Source organism: Entelurus aequoreus, linkage group LG15 (genome assembly GCF_033978785.1).
Source record: "Entelurus aequoreus isolate RoL-2023_Sb linkage group LG15, RoL_Eaeq_v1.1, whole genome shotgun sequence".
NCBI classification, from domain to species: Eukaryota; Metazoa; Chordata; class Actinopteri; order Syngnathiformes; family Syngnathidae; genus Entelurus; species Entelurus aequoreus.
This window is the reverse complement of record NC_084745.1, coordinates 4689811-4712503: the sequence shown is the minus strand read 5'-3', so window position 1 is coordinate 4712503 and position 22693 is coordinate 4689811. Positions and strand designations below refer to the sequence as shown.

At 38.8% G+C, this 22693-nt stretch overlaps 1 protein-coding gene across 1 annotated transcript in view; it reads left to right on the top strand.

Moving 5' to 3' along the window:
* LOC133630337 (copine-3-like) overlaps positions 1-22693 on the top strand; it is a 52562-nt gene that overhangs the window by 21733 nt on the left and 8136 nt on the right. Inside the window, exons 9-16 of the mRNA XM_062021899.1 lie at positions 4714-4812; positions 4883-4969; positions 5046-5105; positions 5198-5331; positions 7521-7575; positions 7649-7700; positions 10018-10151; positions 10219-10459. Of these exons, the coding sequence (XP_061877883.1) occupies positions 4714-4812; positions 4883-4969; positions 5046-5105; positions 5198-5331; positions 7521-7575; positions 7649-7700; positions 10018-10151; positions 10219-10459 (862 nt within the window). The remainder of the gene's footprint in view (positions 1-4713; positions 4813-4882; positions 4970-5045; positions 5106-5197; positions 5332-7520; positions 7576-7648; positions 7701-10017; positions 10152-10218; positions 10460-22693) is intronic.

Here is a 22693-nt window from a genome sequence, read left to right as displayed (position 1 = left end):
AAAAGGCACCCATGTGACTACAGGACGCCATGTTAGGTACCAGTTTCAAGCGACATCATACATGTCTTTTAATTGAAGAGTGTTTGCTGTGTAAACATGTCCTCTTGGGCAGCATGATGGAGATGCTCCACTGCAAAGAATGTAGGTTTCCTGCAACACAGGAAAGAGAGAAATAAGGGAAGGCTGGAGAGCCAATAACACTTACTTGTGCTAAGTAAACATGCATAGACATGGTAAACCTGCTATGCACCTTCAGTAAGAGTGAATTAATACACTTTATCTAACCAAACTTTGCTTCAAAAGTGCACCTTTTCTTCACATGTCAGTAATAACACAAACTCAACTACTAAATGTTGCTGTGAAAAGCAGCATTTGTTAAGTATTTGAGTTAATATGGCGATAATGCAATCAGGAAGCCATGACTGGCCACACCAATATTCCACACAGCAAACATATATACAGTAGGTCAGGGATTACAAACTATACTTTGGAGGCACAGTTAACGTACTTTACACCAAAGTCGTACTTCCTCCATAAGTGTTGGTCCAAAGCTAATGAGGATTTGGGCAGAATGAGAGTAACACGTTTATTTTTGTTGGTTGTGTATTGTGTAACGTACATTGTGCCAGCAGGAGTGTGTTAGAGAGCCGCTGGTCACTATAAACTCTGCATGAATGTAGCGGCCGACTGCATCAAAAACTGACACAAAGTTGCCCCAAAATGTTTATTATAAAGTAGGGGTGTAACGGTACACAAACATGTTGGTTCGGTACGTACCTCGGTTTAGAGGTCACGGTTCGGTTCATTTTCGGTACAGTAAGAAAACAACAAATTATAAAGTTTGGGGTTATTTATTTACCAAATTTGCTAAATCTTCCACCAAAAATATTTTTCTTAGTGTAATATTTGATGTGAAGTAATGGGAACCTTGGATAGGTCAATAATTCATAATGACATTGATTTTGATTCAATATTATGTTTTGAGCAATGACAGTTTGATAGAAAAAAAAAACAGCTTTGTTTTATTAGTCAACATTGCAACTTTTTCTAAATGACATTTAACCTTTAAGCTTTTTTATTTCACTTTTGTTATGTTTTTGTTTATTTGAATAGTATTTTTAGAATGTGCCGTGGGCCTTTAAAAAATTAGCTGTGGGCCGCAAATGGCACACTTTTGACACCCCTGCTATAGATAATAAAAAATGTAATGTGATAAATCTATGGATAAAAAGCAGAGCCTGGCGACGCATGCGCGTTTATCATAACTCTCTCTCTCTCTCTCTGTCTCTGCCCCTCCCTCACCAATGCTGCTGTTTGTTTTGTTTTTAACCCCTTCTTAACCCTGAACGCACATTGAAAATACACGCAACCCTAACTCAAAATGCCGGACATTTCAGGCATTTAAGAAACTCCGCCCTGACAGCTCCGCAAAAGAGGACGTATGGTCAGTCTATCCTAGCCCGTTAGCTGCTAGCATGCCGTGTGTTGTGTGCATTGTTTACACAACGTGCGTTACGCTACTTAATATGTCCGTGTGGAAACTCGTTCGGTACACCTCCGAACCGAACCGACACCCCCGTACCGAAACGGTTCAATACAAATACATGTACCGTTACACCCCTATTGTAAAGTAAACACTACTGTGACAAAACAATAGCATGTTTTTTGTAAGTTTATGAGCTGGAGTATATTTAGAACTATTTTCAGACTCATTATTTTGGTTTATTTGGTCATAGAAAGTAACTTCAGAAGGACTGAACTGCATGTTTCCCAGCACAGCCACACACGTCCTCGGTAGCAAACATGGCGCCTGTGGTCTAGTTGTCCATACACGACTCTGACCGCTGGTACACGCACCACAGTTTGAGAATCACTACACTATTGATTGTTTCAACTACTAATGTTTGCTATTTCCAAGACGTGGTATTAGTTTGTGTTTTATGTTTATCCTTTTTTTAATGCACACTTGTCAGGAAGAGGTCACTTCCTGCCAACACTGCAAGTGAGTCCACTGTTTGCTTTATGTGTGCTCGGATGCAGTGTTCATAGCGGACGTTCTCAAGTCCTGCACATGGACGTCGCTGTCTAAAGAATGCATACATTGTGACTCTATGGTGACTTTCAGTTATTGATCTAACGATACCAGCTGCTTTTCAACTTTCAGCCACAATCTGACTATGCTATCCATGTACTTTTGCTTCATAATTATTCATAGATTACATTCAATAAGTGGTTCATTCATAGTTTTCATTGTTTGTTTCCCTCATAGATGTTTTCCCTTTGTTAGCGAGCTGGCATCATGTACAGTGGACCCGTTTATGTCGACGCTGCTCGACATAGACAATATCTGTCAGGTTCAAAACCCCATGACATCTATTAAACAGACAAGAAGCAAGGAATTAAACAGAGAGAGGATTCAATTTGGCTCATGAGGAGAAACATCTGGGCTGTACTCTTGTACAGTCTTCCACCACGCTCTGACGAAATGGTTGCACGCTTCCTCTTTTATTTGGACTTTCCCTGATTACATAGCAACAGCTGTTTCTAAAGGGAGATGGGGTCGTAAACAGCTGTTGCACTCGGTCACAAAACAGTTCAAAGAAAAGATGCCTGGAGCTTGCGTCAGGTCCTGCTTCCTCTCCGCTTTGTAGATCTTTCTGTGGATTACAATAGATCAAAGAAACCGACACCTTCACGTCGCTTCCCATCGTACACAGTGGAGTTTTACAAGCCTTTTGCTTGGTAAAATCAAAGACAGCTTTTGTCTCCTCGCCGGGAACTCTTGGGAACAGAAAGTTTTGTAATAACTTACGTACAATTATTCTGACAATATCTCTCGACGTAATCCAACCCAACTGAACAGGAAGTCATTGAAAGAGTCACTAAAACATATTTAAATGTTGCATACTGTCACTAGGCAGTAGTAATGTTGCTGATGTCCTTTCACACTGTCACGCAATAATGAAGAAGATAATACAACACATGTTGACATAGTTTTCATAGACATTACACCCGCGTGAGTCGCCAATTTCATGTCGACAAAAGCGGTCAACTTCAGTCTGCACTTTTTAGTGAGAAGAAGACGACTTGATGTGTTGTTGACATAAAGGGGACCGACTTAAGCGGGTTCCTTCCACTGTAGTTCATCTCCATGTCGCTTCATCCCATGTTTAGTTCCTCTGAGAGTGAATTGCTGGCTGCTACTTTATGGCAGTGGTCCCCAACCTTTTTTGCACACGGACCGGTTTTATGTAGGCATTATTTTCAGGGCCCGGCTTTCCACTTGTGCCAGATAAATACAGCAAAAATAAGTGCATGGAAAATACAACTCACTATAACGCTGAGTTAGTGGGAGCTCTGGGGCCGTACTTATCAAGCTTCTTAGAGTGCCATTTTACACTTAAGTCCTGAGAATTTGCGAAATTTAGTCCTACTCTCAAACTTAAGAATAAAAGCTTTTTATCAACGTTCTTAAGTCTAAGAATCACTCCTACTCTCCACGATATTTAAGAGACCTTCAGAGGTGTCTTAAGTGGTTAGGAGTTGCCAGCAGGGGATGGCACTGAGGCGAGAGAGACGTGCGCCAACGTTCAGGGAGCGGAACGATGTCCTGGATTTGTTTGATGACGAGCAGCTGATCAAACGGTATTGTTTAGACAGAGCGGATATTATTTTTGTCACAGATTTAATACTTTTCGATTCCTTGTTGATTTCTGCATGTGGCTGCAGTGGGCTAGTATATATAGAGCCACCCACACCAGTTTCAAATTAGTTGCCTAATTAATGAATTGGAAAGAAAATTTTATGAGAGTAGCGTATATGTGTGGCCGTGAGGTGAGTGACGTCAGTGAGTGTGTGGGCGAGAGAAGAGAGGGAGCGGTAGCGTGAGTGCCGACGGGGACTAGTTTGTTTTGTATTATTTTGTAGTTTATTGTCAAAATATACACTCCCATTGTCTACTTAAATATTTCCAAGATATTTCTTTATTCTTAGACAACGGATTCCCTTCCGTGATTGGTCATTTCTATGGACACAGAAATGACGTCACCTAAAATTGCGTTTACGGCACATAGTAATGTCGTAATTCAGCTCTGAGTGTGACACTTAAGATTCAGTCCTACACTTCGCTGAAAGTGTGAGTAAGACGCTTGATAACTAACTTTTAAGTGCATGTCAACTCTTAGCAGACTTCTTAGGAGTCATTCTAAGAAGCTTGATAAGTACGGCCCCTGGACTTTCTTTGCAATGACATGCAAATGGAAATCAGCCTTTGGCTGCAATCTGTCACCTTTATACTTGAAATGCTCATTAATGTGCATTGTATCATGTCACAAAGTGTGTAACAAATGGCAACTCCCTTGAAGGAAATGTATTATACATCTATAAACAAGCCTATTGGTGTGTCAAGTGGGACAGGCCAAAGTTAAATCGGAGAAAAATTAGTCGTTTATAAATTACTTTGTTTCTCTGCGGCCCGGTAGCAAATGCGTCACGGACCGGTACCGGTCCCCGGACCGGTGGTTGGGGACCACTGCTTTAAGGGATGAGAACCACCCGGCTGTAGTTCAAGTTTGTTGCTGTGTTTATTAGAGGTTGCAGCTTTTTAATGTAGTCTTACCACCCCAGCATGCTTTCGTGTCACGTACCACACATAGTAAGAGGCTGATCCTCAAACTTGTTGCAGTTTCCTGAAGGTGTTGTGTTGTGTTCCAGGTGGATTGTTACGACTTCAGGAGCAGCGGCTCCCACAACCTAATCGGCTCCTTCCAGACCACACTCAGCCAGGTTCAGCAGGCGTCTCAAACATCCGTGGTGAGCTCCACTCCAGTACTCAGATGGACGTACTAAGCACATTTCTCACTCTGATGTCGGGATTCCTCAGGCTGAGTTTGAATGCATCAACCGGAAGAAGAAACAGAGCAAGAAAAGCTACAAAAACTCTGGTATTATAATAATAAAACAATGTCAGGTAATGTTATTTGTTCTTCTAGTCTATCTAAAACATGTCTTTTGGTTGACTCTCTGTCATGAACATGGACTTGCAGATTGTGAAGGAGTATACTTTCCTTGACTTCATTTTTGGTGGCTGTCAGATGAACTTTACCGTGAGTATACCATTTAATTTATACCTATAAACACTTTCTGGACATGGTCTCAAATCCTTCAATTACCAGTAAATACCCTTTATCTATCCCAGATCGCCATTGACTTCACAGGCTCCAACGGGGATCCCAAGTCTCCAAATTCCCTGCATTACATCAGCCCTCAAGGCTTTAATGAATACCTCGCAGCCATTATGGCTGTGGGCAATGTCATCCAAGACTATGACAGGTACGTACAGGAGAATTCCATAACCAGGTAAATACACAACAAATGACGAGAGAAATCTATGGCTGAAGGCGGGGGTGACCTATCTTTATCCGTTGAGGGTAGGGATGATGTTTGATAAGAAATTATCGAGTTCGAGCCTATTATCGAATCCTCTTATCGAACCGATTCCTTATCGATTCTCTTATGGAGTCCAGATAGGTTGTTGTATATGGAAAAAAACACACAACATTTGGTTTAACAAAAGCTCACTTTTATTATATAATAAAAAAATAAAATCTAATAAATAAATAAATATTGACTGTCACCCACCTAAAAAAATAAAATAAAATAAATAAACATTGACTGTTGTTACCCAAAGTATATTAAGTGGGATTTTTCAGAGAAACAAATATATACAGTAACACAAAAACAAGCTGTCTCTGTGATCACTATAGGTGTATAAATAATAATATAGTGTTAAATAAAATCAGTCCCTTGGGCACAAAACTGAAAATAATACAGCTCTCCAAAAAGTGCACTTCTGCTGCTATTGGAACATATCTGTTTGTTATGATGCTTTGACATTTTTGCACTTTATTTCTTTATTGAAAGAAAATTCTAGGAAGAGAAAAGTTGTTTGCAAATGTGGTTACAATGCTAAAAAATGAAAAGTTAAGGCTAAAAAAGAAATACACTATTGAGTTAACATTATTTCTTTATAGGGGGAAAAATGTTATGAGCGAGAGAATATAACAACTACACTACCCAGCATGCAACGGGAGAGACGAGCATGCGCGGTAGCCCTGAAAAGTTTTGCATGTTGCCACGCTGTGAAAGTAAACGTCAAGAACTCAGCCAACACGCCTCGTCTGCATTATTTATAATTAGACAGACAACACATCTACAGTGTGATTTTGTAACGTTTACAAGGAAAGAAAAACAAAAGTTAAAAAAGGGAGATATGTTGTATATATATGTATGTGCTGCGGTTGTTTTAAGAAGGTTGCGACAGCTGCCGTAAAGGAGGTGCGTTGCTAGCCTGGTTGCTATGTTTCCGGTTGGTGGTAAAAGTGTTGGTCATGTGTTTTACCCTGCTCAAATCTCTCAGTAAAGTTATTCGATGGATTATACCTTTTGTTTTGAACTTTATTACACCTTGGAGCGCTTTTTCCCGTCCATTGTTTTCCTGCTTTCGCTATCTGCGCCTAATGACTGAGCTACGTGACGTCAATTCTTGTGATGTCCCATGGAGCATTTCTGGTCGGGACGGGATTCGAATAAAGAATCAACTCTTTTCCTTTACTATAGTGGTCTCGATAACGGGTACCGGTTCTCAAAAAGGGATTCGAGGCCGAGGACTCGGTTCTTTTCTTATCAAACAACCGGGAAAACCGGTTTCGAGTATCATCCCTAGTTGAGGGTCACATTTGGGTCTTGGTATGCACAGAGATACCCTGGCAGTATTCTGAGGCCATTTATCCTCAACCATTAGCTCACGTTGCAGCATCACAATGCACGGCCCCATGTTGCACTGATCTGAACACAATTCATGTCAAATGAAAACATCCCAGTTCTTGCTAGCCAAAATACTTATGAAACATTCGGAGTGCCGGAAAAAAATGAAAAAAATTCACATCTTAATCGCAATTCTTATTTATTTCGATTTCGTATCGATTTAGAATGTTCAATAATCTATTTTTCAAAAGCCGTTCAGGCCGTCTCCACACTTACTCGCTGCACATACAGTACATGTGATAATGATTTATTATCATTTATATAACAAATGATATATTCTAAGAATCGTTTTGATTTAAGAATCGATTCTGAGCTGAATGGTCACCTCCACAATGTGATTTGAATTGAACCGTGAGCCTGGTTGACATGTTTCAGTTCCTGACAATATCCACTTCAGACATTGAAGTCTGTGTTGCAGTGCGTCAGGCAAATGTGGCTCACACCCGTTTCTCGCAGGGTTTCTGCTTTTTTTCATGATGTTTTCTAATTCCAGTTTTACAAAATGCTACCAGCCAATGAAATAAAATGAGCTGCAAGTGCAAAAGGCAATCTAATTATATTATATTCTTCTTATATCACAAATTAATTCAACAATACACAAATGAAAGTTACATCTTTGGCTTTTTAAAAGTTTGAAATATTAATACTTGAGTAATCTAAAGTGTTTTCATTTTATGTATTTGTTGTTTGTTTAGTGATAAGATGTTCCCTGTTTTCGGCTTTGGAGCCCAGGTCCCTCCAACGTGGCAGGTCATTATTTTTTTTAAATTCAATCATTTAATATATGTTTGTAATTATTGTAATTATTGTTTTCTTTTTTCAGGTCAGCCATGAGTTTCCTGTCAACTTCAATCCTTCAAACCCTTTTTGTGAAGGTAATGATAAACTGGAGGCGATGGTGTGGTGACCTACATCATGGCAGATAGTGAACATGAATGTTAATACATTCACAATGACACATTAGTCTCATTACATAACTTGTCATTGTCATAAGTTGTATTGTGTGCCAGTGTTGTGTGTTGGTGACAAACTTCTCATGTCACTTCCCATGTGCTTGCCAAGCATGAGGGAAGAATGCAACCACTTTGCTTCTCAGAGCAACAACAGAAATGGTGAACAGTCACAATCGAATCTACTGATATTTACTTTGCTACATCCACTTAAGTACATTTTTGGATGAAGTGTACATGTCCCAGTAGTTTCAATGCAACATACTTTTACTTGTGAAGATGAATCCCTGTTACGCTGAGTTTTATACCGATGGCTACAGTTAATGATGTCCTCATTATATTCAATTATAATCTATTGGGTGTACCCCGCCTGAAAGCAGCTGAGATAGGCTCCAGCAACCCCAAAAGGGACAAGCGGTAGAAAATGGATGGATGGATGATTACTGCTTGCAAATACACAGTGTTAAAGAGACGTCTTTAACACGGTCACATGACACTATTTCACCAATGCACAAGTGACCTTTGACTCCATTTCACCAATCAAACAAAGCCTGGCAGTCACATGACCACATGGTTCTAGTATACATGGCCTAAACTGAGTCCAGGAGGTTTACACCAAGGTTCTAGTCTACATGGCCTAAACTGAGTCCAGGAGGTTTACACCAAGGTTCTAGTCTACATGGCATAAACTGAGTCCAGGAGGTTTATACCAAGGTTCTAGTCTACATGGCATAAACTGAGTCCAGGAGGTTTATACCAAGGTTCTAGTCTACATGGCATAAACTGAGTCCAGGAGGTTTTTTACCAAGGTTCTTGTCTACATGGCATAAACTGAGTCCAGGAGGTTTATACCAAGGTTCTAGTCTACATGGCATAAACTGAGTCCAGGAGGTTTACACCAAGGTTCTAGTCTACATGGCATAAACTGAGTCCAGGAGGTTTATACCAAGGTTCTAGTCTACATGGCATAAACTGAGTCCAGGAGGTTTATACCAAGGTTCTAGTCTACATGGCATAAACTGAGTCCAGGAGGTTTATACCAAGGTTCTAGTCTACATGGCATAAACTGAGTCCAGTAGGTTTATACCAAGGTTCTAGTCTACATGGCATAAACTGAGTCCAGGAGGTTTCTACCAAGGTTCTAGTCTACATGGCATAAACTGAGTCCAGGAGGTTTATACCAAGGTTCTAGTCTACATGGCATAAACTGAGTCCAGGAGGTTTATACCAAGGTTCTTGTCTACATGGCATAAACTGAGTCCAGGAGGTTTATACCAAGGTTCTTGTCTACATGGCATAAACTGAGTCCAGGAGGTTTATACCAAGGTTCTAGTCTACATGGCATAAACTGAGTCCAGGAGGTTTATACCAAGGTTCTTGTCTACATGGCATAAACTGAGTCCAGGAGGTTTATACCAAGGTTCTAGTCTACATGGCATAAACTGAGTCCAGGAGGTTTATACCAAGGTTCTTGTCTACATGGCATAAACTGAGTCCAGGAGGTTTTTTACCAAGGTTCTTGTCTACATGGCATAAACTGAGTCCAGGAGGTTTATACCAAGGTTCTAGTCTACATGGCATAAACTGAGTCCAGGAGGTTTATACCAAGGTTCTAGTCTACATGGCATAAACTGAGTCCAGGAGGTTTATACCAAGGTTCTTGTCTACATGGCATAAACTGAGTCCAGGAGGTTTTTTACCAAGGTTCTTGTCTACATGGCATAAACTGAGTCTAGGAGGTTTATACCAAGGTTCTAGTCTACATGGCATAAACTGAGTCCAGGAGGTTTATACCAAGGTTCTAGTCTACATGGCATAAACTGAGTCCAGGAGGTTTATACCAAGGTTGTAGTCTACATGGCATAAACTGAGTCTAGGAGGTTTATACCAAGGTTCTAGTCTACATGGCATAAACTGAGTCCAGGAGGTTTATACCAAGGTTCTAGTCTACATGGCATAAACTGAGTCCAGGAGGTTTATACCAAGGTTGTAGTCTACATGGCATAAACTGAGTCTAGGAGGTTTATACCAAGGTTCTAGTCTACATGTCATAAACTGAGTCTAGGAGGTTTATACCAAGGTTCTAGTCTAAATGCCCCAAAAAACATCCCCAACATTGAATGTTTCTACCTCAGCCAGTCTTGAAAGTTTGTCTCTACCTCTGAACTCTTCATTACAATCCAAGTGGACAAACTGTATGAAAGACAGAATGACATGGAACATTGTACATGTGCTTGTCCAGGTATAGCAGGTGTAGTCCAAGCCTACCAGCAGTGTTTGCCACAGGTGAAGCTCTACGGTCCCACCAACTTCTCCCCCATCATCAACCATGTGGCTACTTTTGGCAGACAGGCATTACAGCAGCAAAGTGCCTCAGTGAGTCCCACACCATTCAACCTAAAGAGTGTCATGGTGGCATGTGACCGCTACGTGTGGTCCACAGGAATACTTTGTGCTGCTCATCATCACCGATGGAGTGATCACAGACATGGATCAGACTCGCACCGCCATCGTCCAGGCCTCACGTCTGCCCATGTCCATCATCATCGTGGGAGTGGGCGGAGCCGACTTCAGCGCCATGGAGTTCCTGGATGGAGACGACAGCATTTTGAAGTCAGACCTTGGTGAAGCTGCCATGCGCGATATCGTCCAGTTTGTTCCATTCAGACAGTTCCAAAGTGTAAGTACAACATGTCATGTATCATCTCAAACATGTCATGTATCGTCTCACTTTGTGTAAGTACATGTCATGTATCGTCTCAAACATGTCATGTATCGTCTCACTTTGTGTAAGTACAACATGTCATGTATCGTCTCAAACATGTCATGTATCGTCTCACTTTGTGTAAGTACAACATGTCATGTTATCGTCTCACTTTGTGTAAGTACAACATGTCATGTATCATCTCAAACATGTCATGTATCGTCTCACTTTGTGTAAGTACAACATGTCATGTATCGTCTCAAGCATGTCATGTATCGTCTCACTTTGTGTAAGTACAACATGTCATGTATCGTCTCACTTTGTGTAAGTACAACATGTCATGTATCGTCTCAAGCATGTCATGTATCGTCTCACTTTGTGTAAGTACAACATGTCATGTATCATCTCAAACATGTCATGTATCGTCTCACTTTGTGTAAGTACAACATGTCATGTATCGTCTCAGTTTGTGTAAGTACAACATGTCATGTATCGTCTCACTTTGTGTAAGTACAACATGTCATGTATCGTCTCACTTTGTGTAAGTACAACATGTCATGTATCGTCTCACTTTGTGTAAGTACAACATGTCATGTATCATCTCAAACACGTCATGTATCGTCTCACTTTGTGTAAGTACAACATGTCATGTATCATCTCAAACATGTCATGTATCGTCTCACTTTGTGTAAGTACATCATGTCATGTATCGTCTCAGTTTGTGTAAGTACATGTCATGTATTGTCTCACTTTGTGTAAGTACATGTCATGTATTGTCTCACTTTGTGTAAGTACATGTCATGTATTGTCTCACTTTGTGTAAGTACATGTCATGTATCATCTCACTTTGTGTAAGTACAACATGTCATGTATCATCTCACTTTGTGTAAGTACATCATGTCATGTATCGTCTCAGTTTGTGTAAGTACATGTCATGTATCGTCTCACTTTGTGTAAGTACATGTCATGTATCGTCTCAGTTTGTGTAAGTACATCATGTCATGTATCGTCTCACTTTGTGTAAGTACATGTCATGTATCGTCTCACTTTGTGTAAGTACATGTCATGTATCGTCTCAGTTTGTGTAAGTACATCATGTCATGTATCGTCTCACTTTGTGTAAGTACAACATGTCATGTATCATCTCAAACACGTCATGTATCGTCTCACTTTGTGTAAGTACAACATGTCATGTATCGTCTCAGTTTGTGTAAGTACAACATGTCATGTATCGTCTCACTTTGTGTAAGTACAACATGTCATGTATCGTCTCAAACATGTCATGTATCGTCTCACTTTGTGTAAGTACATGTCATGTATCGTCTCACTTTGTGTAAGTACAACATGTCATGTATCATCTCAAACACGTCATGTATCGTCTCACTTTGTGTAAGTACAACATGTCATGTATCGTCTCAGTTTGTGTAAGTACAACATGTCATGTATCATCTCAAACATGTCATGTATCGTCTCACTTTGTGTAAGTACATCATGTCATGTATCGTCTCAGTTTGTGTAAGTACAACATGTCATGTATCGTCTCACTTTGTGTAAGTACAACATGTCATGTATCGTCTCACTTTGTGTAAGTACAACATGTCATGTATCATCTCACTTTGTGTAAGTACATGTCATGTATCGTCTCAGTTTGTGTAAGTACATGTCATGTATCGTCTCACTTTGTGTAAGTACATGTCATGTATCGTCTCACTTTGTGTAAGTACATGTCATGTATCGTCTCACTTTGTGTAAGTACATGTCATGTATCGTCTCAGTTTGTGTAAGTACATCATGTCATGTATCGTCTCACTTTGTGTAAGTACATGTCATGTATCGTCTCAGTTTGTGTAAGTACAACATGTCATGTATCGTCTCACTTTGTGTAAGTACAACATGTCATGTGTCATCTCAAACACGTCATGTATCGTCTCACTTTGTGTAAGTACAACATGTCATGTATCGTCTCACTTTGTGTAAGTACAACATGTCATGTATCATCTCAAACATGTCATGTATCGTCTCACTTTGTGTAAGTACAACATGTCATGTATCGTCTCAAACATGTCATGTATCGTCTCACTTTGTGTAAGTACAACATGTCATGTTATCGTCTCACTTTGTGTAAGTACAACATGTCATGTATCATCTCAAACATGTCATGTATCGTCTCACTTTGTGTAAGTACAACATGTCATGTATCGTCTCAAACATGTCATGTATCGTCTCACTTTGTGTAAGTACAACATGTCATGTATCATCTCAAACATGTCATGTATCGTCTCACTTTGTGTAAGTACAACATGTCATGTATCGTCTCACTTTGTGTAAGTACAACATGTCATGTATCGTCTCACTTTGTGTAAGTACAACATGTCATGTATCGTCTCAGTTTGTGTAAGTACAACATGTCATGTATCGTCTCACTTTGTGTAAGTACAACATGTCATGTATCGTCTCACTTTGTGTAAGTACAACATGTCATGTATCGTCTCACTTTGTGTAAGTACAACATGTCATGTATCATCTCAAACACGTCATGTATCGTCTCACTTTGTGTAAGTACAACATGTCATGTATCATCTCAAACATGTCATGTATCGTCTCACTTTGTGTAAGTACATCATGTCATGTATCGTCTCAGTTTGTGTAAGTACAACATGTCATGTATCGTCTCACTTTGTGTAAGTACAACATGTCATGTATCGTCTCACTTTGTGTAAGTACAACATGTCATGTATCGTCTCACTTTGTGTAAGTACAACATGTCATGTATCGTCTCAGTTTGTGTAAGTACAACACGTCATGTATCGTCTCACTTTGTGTAAGTACAACATGTCATGTATCATCTCAAACATGTCATGTATCGTCTCACTTTGTGTAAGTACATCATGTCATGTATCGTCTCAGTTTGTGTAAGTACAACATGTCATGTATCGTCTCACTTTGTGTAAGTACAACATGTCATGTATCGTCTCACTTTGTGTAAGTACAACATGTCATGTATCGTCTCACTTTGTGTAAGTACAACATGTCATGTATCGTCTCAGTTTGTGTAAGTACAACATGTCATGTATCGTCTCACTTTGTGTAAGTACAACATGTCATGTATCGTCTCACTTTGTGTAAGTACAACATGTCATGTATCGTCTCACTTTGTGTAAGTACAACATGTCATGTATCATCTCAAACACGTCATGTATCGTCTCACTTTGTGTAAGTACAACATGTCATGTATCATCTCAAACATGTCATGTATCGTCTCACTTTGTGTAAGTACATCATGTCATGTATCGTCTCAGTTTGTGTAAGTACATGTCATGTATTGTCTCACTTTGTGTAAGTACATGTCATGTATCGTCTCAGTTTGTGTAAGTACATGTCATGTATCATCTCACTTTGTGTAAGTACATGTCATGTATCGTCTCAGTTTGTGTAAGTACATGTCATGTATCGTCTCACTTTGTGTAAGTACATGTCATGTATCGTCTCAGTTTGTGTAAGTACATCATGTCATGTATCGTCTCACTTTGTGTAAGTACATGTCATGTATCGTCTCACTTTGTGTAAGTACATGTCATGTATCGTCTCAGTTTGTGTAAGTACATCATGTCATGTATCGTCTCACTTTGTGTAAGTACAACATGTCATGTATCATCTCAAACACGTCATGTATCGTCTCACTTTGTGTAAGTACAACATGTCATGTATCGTCTCAGTTTGTGTAAGTACAACATGTCATGTATCGTCTCACTTTGTGTAAGTACAACATGTCATGTATCGTCTCAAACATGTCATGTATCGTCTCACTTTGTGTAAGTACATGTCATGTATCGTCTCACTTTGTGTAAGTACAACATGTCATGTATCATCTCAAACACGTCATGTATCGTCTCACTTTGTGTAAGTACAACATGTCATGTATCGTCTCAGTTTGTGTAAGTACAACATGTCATGTATCATCTCAAACATGTCATGTATCGTCTCACTTTGTGTAAGTACATCATGTCATGTATCGTCTCAGTTTGTGTAAGTACAACATGTCATGTATCGTCTCACTTTGTGTAAGTACAACATGTCATGTATCGTCTCACTTTGTGTAAGTACATGTCATGTATCGTCTCAGTTTGTGTAAGTACATGTCATGTATCGTCTCACTTTGTGTAAGTACATGTCATGTATCGTCTCACTTTGTGTAAGTACATGTCATGTATCGTCTCACTTTGTGTAAGTACATGTCATGTATCGTCTCAGTTTGTGTAAGTACATCATGTCATGTATCGTCTCACTTTGTGTAAGTACATGTCATGTATCGTCTCAGTTTGTGTAAGTACAACATGTCATGTATCGTCTCACTTTGTGTAAGTACAACATGTCATGTATCATCTCAAACACGTCATGTATCGTCTCACTTTGTGTAAGTACAACATGTCATGTATCGTCTCAGTTTGTGTAAGTACAACATGTCATGTATCGTCTCACTTTGTGTAAGTACAACATGTCATGTATCGTCTCAAACATGTCATGTATCGTCTCACTTTGTGTAAGTACAACATGTCATGTATCATCTCAAACATGTCATGTATCGTCTCACTTTATGTAAGTACATGTCATGTATCGTCTCACTTTGTGTAAGTACATGTCATGTATCGTCTCAGTTTGTGTAAGTACATGTCATGTATCGTCTCACTTTGTGTAAGTACAACATGTCATGTATCATCTCAAACATGTCATGTATCGTCTCACTTTGTGTAAGTACAACATGTCATGTATCGTCTCAAGCATGTCATGTATCGTCTCACTTTGTGTAAGTACAACATGTCATGTATCGTCTCACTTTGTGTAAGTACAACATGTCATGTATCGTCTCAAGCATGTCATGTATCGTCTCACTTTGTGTAAGTACAACATGTCATGTATCATCTCAAACATGTCATGTATCGTCTCACTTTGTGTAAGTACAACATGTCATGTATCGTCTCAGTTTGTGTAAGTACAACATGTCATGTATCGTCTCACTTTGTGTAAGTACAACATGTCATGTATCGTCTCACTTTGTGTAAGTACAACATGTCATGTATCGTCTCACTTTGTGTAAGTACAACATGTCATGTATCATCTCAAACACGTCATGTATCGTCTCACTTTGTGTAAGTACAACATGTCATGTATCATCTCAAACATGTCATGTATCGTCTCACTTTGTGTAAGTACATCATGTCATGTATCGTCTCAGTTTGTGTAAGTACATGTCATGTATTGTCTCACTTTGTGTAAGTACATGTCATGTATTGTCTCACTTTGTGTAAGTACATGTCATGTATTGTCTCACTTTGTGTAAGTACATGTCATGTATCATCTCACTTTGTGTAAGTACAACATGTCATGTATCATCTCACTTTGTGTAAGTACATCATGTCATGTATCGTCTCAGTTTGTGTAAGTACATGTCATGTATCGTCTCACTTTGTGTAAGTACATGTCATGTATCGTCTCAGTTTGTGTAAGTACATCATGTCATGTATCGTCTCACTTTGTGTAAGTACATGTCATGTATCGTCTCACTTTGTGTAAGTACATGTCATGTATCGTCTCAGTTTGTGTAAGTACATCATGTCATGTATCGTCTCACTTTGTGTAAGTACAACATGTCATGTATCATCTCAAACACGTCATGTATCGTCTCACTTTGTGTAAGTACAACATGTCATGTATCGTCTCAGTTTGTGTAAGTACAACATGTCATGTATCGTCTCACTTTGTGTAAGTACAACATGTCATGTATCGTCTCAAACATGTCATGTATCGTCTCACTTTGTGTAAGTACATGTCATGTATCGTCTCACTTTGTGTAAGTACAACATGTCATGTATCATCTCAAACACGTCATGTATCGTCTCACTTTGTGTAAGTACAACATGTCATGTATCGTCTCAGTTTGTGTAAGTACAACATGTCATGTATCATCTCAAACATGTCATGTATCGTCTCACTTTGTGTAAGTACATCATGTCATGTATCGTCTCAGTTTGTGTAAGTACAACATGTCATGTATCGTCTCACTTTGTGTAAGTACAACATGTCATGTATCGTCTCACTTTGTGTAAGTACAACATGTCATGTATCATCTCACTTTGTGTAAGTACATGTCATGTATCGTCTCAGTTTGTGTAAGTACATGTCATGTATCGTCTCACTTTGTGTAAGTACATGTCATGTATCGTCTCACTTTGTGTAAGTACATGTCATGTATCGTCTCACTTTGTGTAAGTACATGTCATGTATCGTCTCAGTTTGTGTAAGTACATCATGTCATGTATCGTCTCACTTTGTGTAAGTACATGTCATGTATCGTCTCAGTTTGTGTAAGTACAACATGTCATGTATCGTCTCACTTTGTGTAAGTACAACATGTCATGTGTCATCTCAAACACGTCATGTATCGTCTCACTTTGTGTAAGTACAACATGTCATGTATCGTCTCACTTTGTGTAAGTACAAACATGTCATGTATCATCTCAAACATGTCATGTATCGTCTCACTTTGTGTAAGTACAACATGTCATGTATCGTCTCAAACATGTCATGTATCGTCCTCACTTTGTGTAAGTACAAACATGTCATGTTATCGTCTCACTTTGTGTAAGTACAACATGTCATGTATCATCTCAAACATGTCATGTATCGTCTCACTTTGTGTAAGTACAACATGTCATGTATCGTCTCAAACATGTCATGTATCGTCTCACTTTGTGTAAGTACAACATGTCATGTATCATCTCAAACATGGTCATGTATCGTCTCACTTTGTGTAAGTACAACATGTCATGTATCGTCTCACTTTGTGTAAGTACAACATGTCCATGTATCGTCCTCACTTTGTGTAAGTACAACATGTCATGTATCGTCTCAGTTTGTGTAAGTACAACATGTCATGTATCGTCTCACTTTGTGTAAGTACAACATGTCATGTTATCGTCTCACTTTGTGTAAGTACAACATGTCATGTATCGTCTCACTTTGTGTAAGTACAACATGTCCATGTATCATCTCAAACACGTCATGTATCGTCTCACTTTGTGTAAGTACAACATGTCATGTATCATCTCAAACATGTCATGTATCGTCTCACTTTGTGTAAGTACATCATGTCATGTATCGTCCTCAGTTTTGTGTAAGTACAACATGTCATGTATCGTCTCACTTTGTGTAAGTACAACATGTCATGTATCGTCTCACTTTGTGTAAGTACAACATGTCCATGTATCGTCTCACTTTGTGTAAGTACAACATGTCATGTATCGTCTCAGTTTGTGTAAGTACAACACGTCATGTATCGTCTCACTTTGTGTAAGTACAACATGTCATGTATCATCTCAAACATGTCATGTATCGTCTCACTTTGTGTAAGTACATCATGTCATGTATCGTCTCAGTTTGTGTAAAGTACAACATGTCATGTATCGTCCTCACTTTGTGTAAGTACAACATGTCATGTATCGTCTCACTTTGTGTAAGTACAACATGTCATGTATCGTCTCACTTTGTGTAAGTACAACATGTCCATGTATCGTCTCAGTTTGTGTAAGTACAACATGTCATGTATCGTCTCACTTTGTGTAAGTACAACATGTCATGTATCGTCTCACTTTGTGTAAGTACAACATGTCATGTATCGTCTCACTTTGTGTAAGTACAACATGTCATGTATCATCTCAAACACGTCATGTATCGTCTCACTTTGTGTAAGTACAACATGTCATGTATCATCTCAAACATGTCCATGTATCGTCTCACTTTGTGTAAGTACATCATGTCATGTATCGTCTCAGTTTGTGTAAGTACATGTCCATGTATTGTCCTCACTTTGTGTAAGTACATGTCATGTATCGTCTCAGTTTGTGTAAGTACATGTCATGTATCATCTCACTTTGTGTAAGTACATGTCCATGTATCGTCTCAGTTTGTGTAAGTACATGTCATGTATCGTCTCACTTTGTGTAAGTACATGTCATGTATCGTCTCAGTTTTGTGTAAGTACATCATGTCATGTATCGTCTCACTTTGTGTAAGTACATGTCATGTATCGTCTCACTTTGTGTAAGTACATGTCATGTAATCGTCTCAGTTTGTGTAAGTACATCATGTCATGTATCGTCTCACTTTGTGTAAGTACAACATGTCATGTATCATCTCAAACACGTCATGTATCGTCTCACTTTGTGTAAGTACAAACATGTCATGTATCGTCTCAGTTTGTGTAAGTACAAACATGTCATGTATCGTCTCACTTTGTGTAAGTACAACATGTCATGTATCGTCTCAAACATGTCAATGTATCGTCTCACTTTGTGTAAGTACATGTCATGTATCGTCTCACTTTGTGTAAGTACAACATGTCATGTATCATCTCAAACCACGTCATGTATCGTCTCACTTTGTGTAAGTACAACATGTCATGTATCGTCTCAGTTTGTGTAAGTACAACATGTCATGTATCATCTCAAACATGTCATGTATCGTCTCACTTTGTGTAAGTACATCATGTCATGTATCGTCTCAGTTTGTGTAAGTACAACATGTCATGTATCGTCTCACTTTGTGTAAGTACAACATGTCATGTATCGTCTCACTTTGTGTAAGTACATGTCATGTATCGTCTCAGTTTGTGTAAGTACATGTCATGTATCGTCTCACTTTGTGTAAGTACATGTCATGTATCGTCTCACTTTGTGTAAGTACATGTCATGTATCGTCTCACTTTGTGTAAGTACATGTCCATGTATCGTCTCAGTTTGTGTAAGTACATCATGTCATGTATCGTCTCACTTTGTGTAAGTACATGTCATGTATCGTCTCAGTTTGTGTAAGTACAACATGTCATGTATCGTCTCACTTTGTGTAAGTACAACATGTCATGTATCATCTCAAACACGTCATGTATCGTCTCACTTTGTGTAAGTACAACATGTCATGTATCGTCTCAGTTTGTGTAAGTACAACATGTCATTGTATCGTCTCACTTTGTGTAAGTACAACATGTCATGTATCGTCTCAAACATGTCATGTAATCGTCTCACTTTGTGTAAGTACAACATGTCATGTATCATCTCAAAACATGTCATGTATCGTCTCACTTTATGTAAGTACATGTCATGTATCGTCTCACTTTGTGTAAGTACATGTCATGTATCGTCTCAGTTTTGTGTAAGTACATGTCATGTATCGTCTCACTTTGTGTAAGTACAACATGTCATGTATCATCTCAAACATGTCATGTATCGTCTCAGTTTGTGTAAGTACAACATGTCCATGTATCGTCTCAAGCATGTCATGTATCGTCTCACTTTGTGTAAGTAACAACATGTCATGTATCGTCTCACTTTGTGTAAGTACAACATGTCATGTATCGTCTCAAGCATGTCATGTATCGTCCTCACTTTTGTGTAAGTACAACATGTCATGTATCATCTCAAACATGTCATGTATCGTCTCACTTTGTGTAAAGTACAACATGTCCATGTATCGTCTCAGTTTGTGTAAGTACAACATGTCATTGTATCGTCTCACTTTGTGTAAGTACAAACATGTCATGTATCGTCTCACTTTGTGTAAGTACAACATGTCATTGTATCGTCTCACTTTGTGTAAGTACAACATGTCATGTATCATCTCAAACAACGTCATGTATCGTCTCACTTTGTTGTAAGTACAACATGTCATGTATCATCTCAAACATGTCATGTATCGTCCTCACTTTGTGTAAGTACATCATGTCATGTATCGTCTCAGTTTGTGTAAGTACATGTCATGTATTGTCTCACTTTTGTGTAAGTACATGTCATGTATTGTCTCACTTTTGTGTAAGTACATGTCCATGTATTGTCTCACTTTGTGTAAGTACATGTCATGTATCATCTCACTTTGTGTAAGTACAACATGTCATGTATCATCTCACTTTGTGTAAGTACATCATGTCATGTATCGTCTCAGTTTGTGTAAGTACATGTCATGTATCGTCTCACTTTGTGTAAGTACATGTCATGTATCGTCTCAGTTTGTGTAAGTACATCATGTCATGTATCGTCTCACTTTGTGTAAGTAACATGTCCATGTATCGTCTCACTTTGTGTAAGTACATGTCATGTATCGTCTCAGTTTGTGTAAGTACATCATGTCATGTATCGTCTCACTTTGTGTAAGTACAACATGTCATGTATCATCTCAAACACGTCATGTATCGTCTCACTTTGTGTAAGTACAACATGTCATGTATCGTCTCAGTTTGTGTAAGTACAACATGTCATGTATCGTCTCACTTTGTGTAAGTACAACATGTCATGTATCGTCTCAAACATGTCATGTATCGTCTCACTTTGTGTAAGTACATGGTCATGTATCGTCTCACTTTGTGTAAGTACAACATGTCATGTATCATCTCAAACACGGTCATGTATCGTCTCACTTTGTGTAAGTACAACATGTCATGTATCGTCTCAGTTTGTGTAAGTACAACATGTCATGTATCATCTCAAACATGTCATGTATCGTCTCACTTTGTGTAAAGTACATCATGTCATGTATCGTCTCAGTTTGTGTAAGTACAACATGTCATGTATCGTCTCACTTTGTGTAAGTACAACATGTCATGTATCGTCTCACTTTGTGTAAGTACAACATGTCATGTATCATCTCACTTTGTGTAAGTACATGTCATGTATCGTCTCAGTTTTGTGTAAGTACATGTCATGTATCGTCCTCACTTTGTGTAAGTACATGTCATGTATCGTCCCTCACTTTGTGTAAGTACATGTCATGTATCGTCTCACTTTGTGTAAGTACATGTCCATGTATCGTCTCAGTTTGTGTAAGTACATCATGTCATGTATCGTCTCACTTTGTGTAAGTACATGTCATGTATCGTCTCAGTTTGTGTAAGTACAACATGTCATGTATCGTCTCACTTTGTGTAAGTACAACATGTCATGTGTCCATCTCAAAACACGTCATGTATCGTCTCACTTTGTGTAAGTACAACATGTCATGTATCGTCTCACTTTGTGTAAGTACAACATGTCATGTATCATCTCAAACATGTCCATGTATCGTCTCACTTTGTGTAAGTACAACATGTCATGTATCGTCTCAAAACATGTCATGTATCGTCTCAACTTTGTGTAAGTACAACATGTCATGTTATCGTCTCACTTTGTGTAAGTACAACATGTCATGTATCATCTCAAACATGTCATGTATCGTCTCACTTTGTGTAAGTACAAACATGTCATGTATCGTCTCAAACATGTCCATGTATCGTCCTCACTTTGTGTAAGTACAACATGTCATGTATCATCTCAAACATGTCATGTATCGTCTCACTTTGTGTAAGTACAACATGTCATGTATCGTCTCACTTTGTGTAAGTACAACATGTCATGTATCGTCTCACTTTGTGTAAGTACAACATGTCATGTATCGTCTCAGTTTTGTGTAAGTACAACATGTCATGTATCGTCTCACTTTGTGTAAGTACAACATGTCATGTATCGTCTCACTTTGTGTAAGTACAACATGTCATGTATCGTCTCACTTTGTGTAAGTACAACATGTCATGTATCATCTCAAACACGTCATGTATCGTCTCACTTTGTGTAAGTACAACATGTCATGGTATCATCTCAAACATGTCCATGTATCGTCTCACTTTGTGTAAGTACATCATGTCATGTATCGTCTCAGTTTGTGTAAGTACAAACATGTCATGTATCGTCTCACTTTGTGTAAGTACAACATGTCATGTATCGTCTCACTTTGTGTAAGTACAACATGTCATGTATCGTCTCACTTTGTGTAAGTACAACATGTCCATGTATCGTCTCAGTTTGTGTAAGTACAACACGTCATGTATCGTCTCACTTTGTGTAAGTACAACATGTCATGTATCATCTCAAACATGTCCATGTATCGTCTCACTTTGTGTAAGTACATCATGTCATGTATCGTCTCAGTTTGTGTAAGTAACAACATGTCATGTATCGTCTCACTTTGTGTAAGTACAACATGTCCATGTATCGTCTCACTTTGTGTAAGTACAACATGTCATGTATCGTCTCCACTTTGTGTAAGTACAACATGTCCATGTATCGTCTCAGTTTGTGTAAGTACAACATGTCATGTATCGTCTCACTTTGTGTAAGTACAACATGTCATGTATCGT